At 53.7% G+C, this 4,965-nt stretch overlaps 1 protein-coding gene across 1 annotated transcript in view; it reads left to right on the top strand.

The window, feature by feature from the left end:
• Positions 1-4,965, top strand: part of XPO7 (exportin 7) — a 61,897-nt gene that overhangs the window by 48,833 nt on the left and 8,099 nt on the right. The window contains exons 2-5 of the mRNA XM_042024756.1: positions 126-317; positions 1,063-1,170; positions 3,109-3,191; positions 4,187-4,401. Of these exons, the coding sequence (XP_041880690.1) occupies positions 126-317; positions 1,063-1,170; positions 3,109-3,191; positions 4,187-4,401 (598 nt within the window). The remainder of the gene's footprint in view (positions 1-125; positions 318-1,062; positions 1,171-3,108; positions 3,192-4,186; positions 4,402-4,965) is intronic.

The raw sequence follows: 4,965 nt of genomic DNA, 5'->3' as shown, positions 1-4,965 counted from the left end.
TTTATTTTATTTTATTTTATTTTATTTTATTTTATTTTATTTTATTTTATTCCATTCTATTCTATTCTATTCTATTCTATTCTATTCTATTCTATTTTGTTCTGTTCTATTTTACTCTATTTTATTCTATTCTATTCTATTCCATTCCATTCCATTCCATTCCATTTTTTTCTATTTTATTCCCTTTCCCTCTCCCTCGCTGATGCTTTAACCCTTTCGTGCCCCCAGAGAACCCTGGTGGGGCTGGTGCGGGACCTGCGGGGCATCGCCTTCGCCTTCAACGCCAAGACCAGCTTCATGATGCTCTTCGAGTGGATGTATCCTTGCATTCCCAGACATTCCCAGACATTCCCAAACATTCCCAAAGCCCTCAACCTCCCATCCCTCAGGGGATGCCTCCAACCATCCCCTTTGCCCTGGGAATTCTCTGGCCGGGCCTCCCCCTTTGTTTCCAGAGGACTCGGAGTCCTTTTCCCGAGCCCTGCAGCAGCTCGGCCTCGCTCTGCTCCCGAGTTATCCCAAAAAGCTGCTCCCCCAGGAATTGCTGGGGTTTTTCCACACCTGACCTGGAAAACACAAAGCTTTCCATGGATGCATGGCAGAGCTTTGCACGGATACATCCCAGCAGCTCCCAGAGCGTTTCCTCTCGCTCCCTGGAGTGCTGGGATCCGCGTCCTTTTCCCGAGGAATCCGCGTCCTTTTCCTGAGGAATCCGTGTCCTTTTGCTGAGAACACGCAGCCATTCCAACTGCTCTGTGCCTGCTGAAGGTCAGGCACTGGCAGATCCTCAGGGTTTCCCTCTCCTTCCAAAAAAAACCTTTCTGACTTCTGGTTGGCCTTAAAAAATTGGGATTTTTGTCTTTGAGCCTTCAAGGATTTCATCCTGGTTTTTATTACCCTTTCTTTGGTCTGGGATAAAACAACAACAATTCAAGGAGAGCAGATCCTAGCGTCCTTACCCGAGCCTATTGATGAACCTGCTTTGCAGTGCTCACAGAAAATTCCTTTTCCAGGGAATTTTTGGCCTTGAAAAGCTGGGAATTCCTTAGCTTTCCCTGGCAGTTACCCCTCCTACATGCCCATCCTGCAGCGAGCCATCGAGCTCTGGTACCACGACCCAGCCTGCACCACCCCTGTCCTCAAACTCATGGCTGAGCTGGTCCATAACAGGTAGGAACATCCCCAAAAATCTGGGATTTCGTGGAATTGTTCAGCTTGGAAGGGATTTAAAGCTGATTCTGCCCCTCTGTGGGTGTGTGGTTGTTGCCTCGTGTGGCTGTTGCTGCCTGGTTTTGTTTTCTTTCTTCCCATCTTTTGCTGCTCTAAAAGGGGAACAAGGAGGGGAAAACTGGGAATGTTTTACAGGGAAGCCAATCCCACATTTGGGATTCAGAGCTGCAATCCATCAGCCCTGGATGCTTCCATTTCCAAGTGGCAGGAAACTCTTCATTTCATTCTTAAAATCTTCTTATTCCCAAAGGAACCTTGTTTTCCCTGGAAGCTGCTTGGATTTGGAGCTGGAATGAAGGGAGCTTCCCTTCCAGCCCAGAGGGGATTGGGGGTGTCCTGTATTCCTTGGGATCAATCCAGAGGGAACTGGGGGTGCCCTGTATTCCTTGGGATCAATCCAGAGGGGATTGGGGGTGTCCTGTATCCCTTGGGATCAATCCAGAGGGAACTGGGGGTGCCCATATCCCTCTGGAATTGGGGTGCCTGTATGCCTTGGGATCAATCCAGAGGGAATTGGGGGTGCCCTGTATCCCTTGGGATGAGCCTTTGTTCTTCCAGCAGGGAGGGATCTGTGTGGGATAATTTGGAATGGTGTCAGGAGGATGCTCTGGCTCCGGTGGGAAGGGACACGAGGTTGAGATTCCAGCTGTTGGGAATCCATCCTGGCAGGCTGCATCTTTGGGATGCAATCCCGGCTGGAAATCGTCCAGGGATTTATTCCAGAGGTGCCCAGGGCCGCTCTCTGCCTTTCACTTGGGAGCTGGAGCCACTGGAGGGGAAAAAATGCCCAGCTTGGAATTCTTGGAGCTGTCGGCGAGCCTGGGCTGCTCCCAGGATGTTGGTGTGGCTCTGCCAGGGCAGCATTTCCAGCCCCAAAGCCGGAATATTCCCGAGATCCCAGGGATGCAGGCCCCTCCTGGTGTGCCAGCACAGCTCCTGTCCCCTGGGCCTGTGTCCAACAGGATTCTCCACCAGCCCAGGGCGCTGTGGGGAACTCTGGGAGCAGCCCTGGGATCAGGGAGTCCCAGGAGCAGCAGCTCCTGGAATGCTCGCTCCCGTTTTATTCCCAGGGGTGTTGCAGCTGCAGTTTGGAATTCACTGAATCCTGGGATGGTTTGGGTTGGAAAGAGCTTAAATGCCATCCCATGGCAGGGACAGGGACACCTCCCACTGTCCCGGGTTAATCCAGCCCGGCCTTGGGCACTTCCAGGGATCCAGGGGCAGCCACAGCTGCTCTGGGAATTCCATCCCAGCCAGGAATTCCTTCCCAATATCCCATCTAAGCCGTTCTTCTGTCACTTTGAAGCCATTCCCTGAGTCCTGTCCCTCCAGGCCTTGTCCCCAGTCCCTCTCCAGCTCTCCTGGAGCCCCGTTAACCACAGGCCTGGGCCCCAGGGTGCATCACCGTGTCCCGCAGCCATAGGGAGGAGGAGGAGGAGAAGATCCAGCAGGCAGGAATTGTGCAGCAAGATTGATTTATTTAATTATTTTACAAACTCTTTTATAGACTTTTTTCTTCATAATCTATTTGAACTAAGGATCAGCCCTCCTTGGGGTGATTGGCTAAAATCCTAAAACATCCATTGTCAAAATATTTTCCTACTATACCATAAACAAGACTTTCCAAGGTTGCAGGTGGCTTGGGTGTTTACATTCCCTGCTACCTCTTTATTCTGTGAGAGAGAAAAATCTCTCACGGACTTAGAAAATAACAAGCAAATCCTCGCTAGCAGCATTTTTGTATCTACAGAGCCCCTTTAGGCCCTGCCAGGGGCTTGGAGGTGTCCCTGCATCCTTCCCTTCTCCAGGTGAACATTCCCAGCTCTCCCAGCCCCTGGATCAGTCCGGTGGCTCTGACCATTCCCTGTTTTCCCGTAGATCCCAACGGCTGCAGTTCGATGTGTCCTCTCCCAACGGGATCCTGCTTTTCCGGGAGACCAGCAAGATGATCACGACATACGGTGAGCGATGCCAGGGCCTGCAGCTGCCCTGGAGGCATCCATGGACACACCCTGGATACCCTGGGAGCTGCTGGAAGCTCAGGGTGGGCAGGGAAAAACCAGGGAAACAGGGAAGGAGTTGGCAGCCCCAGGGGACAGGGAGAAACATTCCCGTCCTCGGGGTTGCCTGTTCCCACGTGGGATTGGGTTCTGCCGTGGTTCCTAGGAAAGTCATGGAATGTTTGGGTTGGAAGAGACTGTAAATATCCATGGGCGGGGTTCCAATGTGCTGGGTTGTTCCTTGGACACTTCCAGGGATGTGGAATTCTCTGGGAATTCCAGCCCAGCCAGGGATCACTTCCCAATATCCCATCTGATCCAAAGTTGTGCTGGAGAATTCCAGGATGGTTTGGGTTGGGAGGATCTTAAATCCCATCCACTTCCAATCCCAACACCTTCCGCTATCCCAGAGTATCCCAACCTGGCTTTGGGCACTTCCAGGGATCCAGGGGCAGCCACAGCTTCTCTGGGAATTCCATCCCAGCCCTCACCACCCTCACAGGGAGGAATTTTTTCCCCAAATCCATCTGAATTTCCCATTTTTCAGTTTAAGGCTGTTCCCCCTTATCCTGCAGAGCCTGACTTTTCCCTGGCCATAAATCCTTGGAACCTTCCCCCACCCCTCACTCCCCTTTCACTTCCCTGCCCCCTGAAGGAGAGGAACCCTGGGAAGATGGGTTGGGATACAACCACTGGAATCCCAACTCCGCCTCCATCACGGGGAGGAATTTTTTCCAAAAAACCCATTTTTCCCCCCCAAATTTCCCATCTTTCCGCTTAAGTCCATTCCCCCTTACCCTGCAGAGCCTGACTTTTCCCTGGAACCAGGCCCTGAACCCTCCCTTGGGGCTAAATCCTCACAACCTCCCCGCACCCTGGAGGGAGGGGATCCCAGGAACGCGGGTTGGGATGCGGCCGCTGGAATGCTGACCCCGCTCCCGTCCCGGTGCGCGCAGGGAATCGCATCCTGACGCTGGGAGAGGTCCCGAAGGATCAGGTCTACGCCCTGAAGCTGAAGGGAATCTCCATCTGCTTCTCCATGCTGAAGGCGGCGCTCAGCGGCAGCTACGTCAACTTCGGCGTCTTCCGCCTCTATGGGGACGACGCCCTGGACAACGCCCTGCAAACCTTCATCAAACTGCTGCTCTCCATCCCCCACAGCGACCTCCTGGTGAGCTGCCCCAGGGACTGGGAGATCCCCAGGGATTGGGAGCATCCCCAGGGATTGGGAGCATCCCAAGGGATTGGGAGCTTTCCGAGGGATTGGGAGATTCCTGAGGGATTGGGAGCTTCCCCAGGGATTGGGAGATTCCCGAGGGATTGGGAGATTCCCCAGGGATTGGGAGCATCCCCAGGGATTGGGAGCTTCCTGAGGGATTGGGAGCTTCCTGAGGGATTGGGAGCATCCGGAGGGATTGGGAGCATCCCGAGGGATTGGGAGCTTCCCCAGGGATTGGGAGCATCCCCAGGGATTGGGAGATTCCCAGGGACTGGGAGCTCCCCCAGGGATTGGGAGCTTCCCAGGGATTGGGAGTTTCCCAGGGATTGGGAGATTACTGAGGGATTGGGAGCTCCCCCAGGGATTGGGAGCATCCCCAGGGATTGGGAGCTTTCCAAGGGATTGGGAGCGCCCCCAGGGATTGGGAGCATCCCAAGGGATTGGGAGCTTCCCCAGGGATTGGGAGCTTCCCAGGGATTGGGAGCATCCCCAGGGATTGGGAGCTTCCCAGGGATT

Source organism: Corvus kubaryi, unplaced genomic scaffold, assembly GCF_017639235.1.
Source record: "Corvus kubaryi isolate FWS band 111438036 unplaced genomic scaffold, C.kubaryi_AGA036_p1.0 37265, whole genome shotgun sequence".
Classification (NCBI taxonomy): Eukaryota; Metazoa; Chordata; class Aves; order Passeriformes; family Corvidae; genus Corvus; species Corvus kubaryi.
Note: the sequence above shows the minus strand (reverse complement) of the source record. Positions and strands in the feature narration are given on the sequence as shown.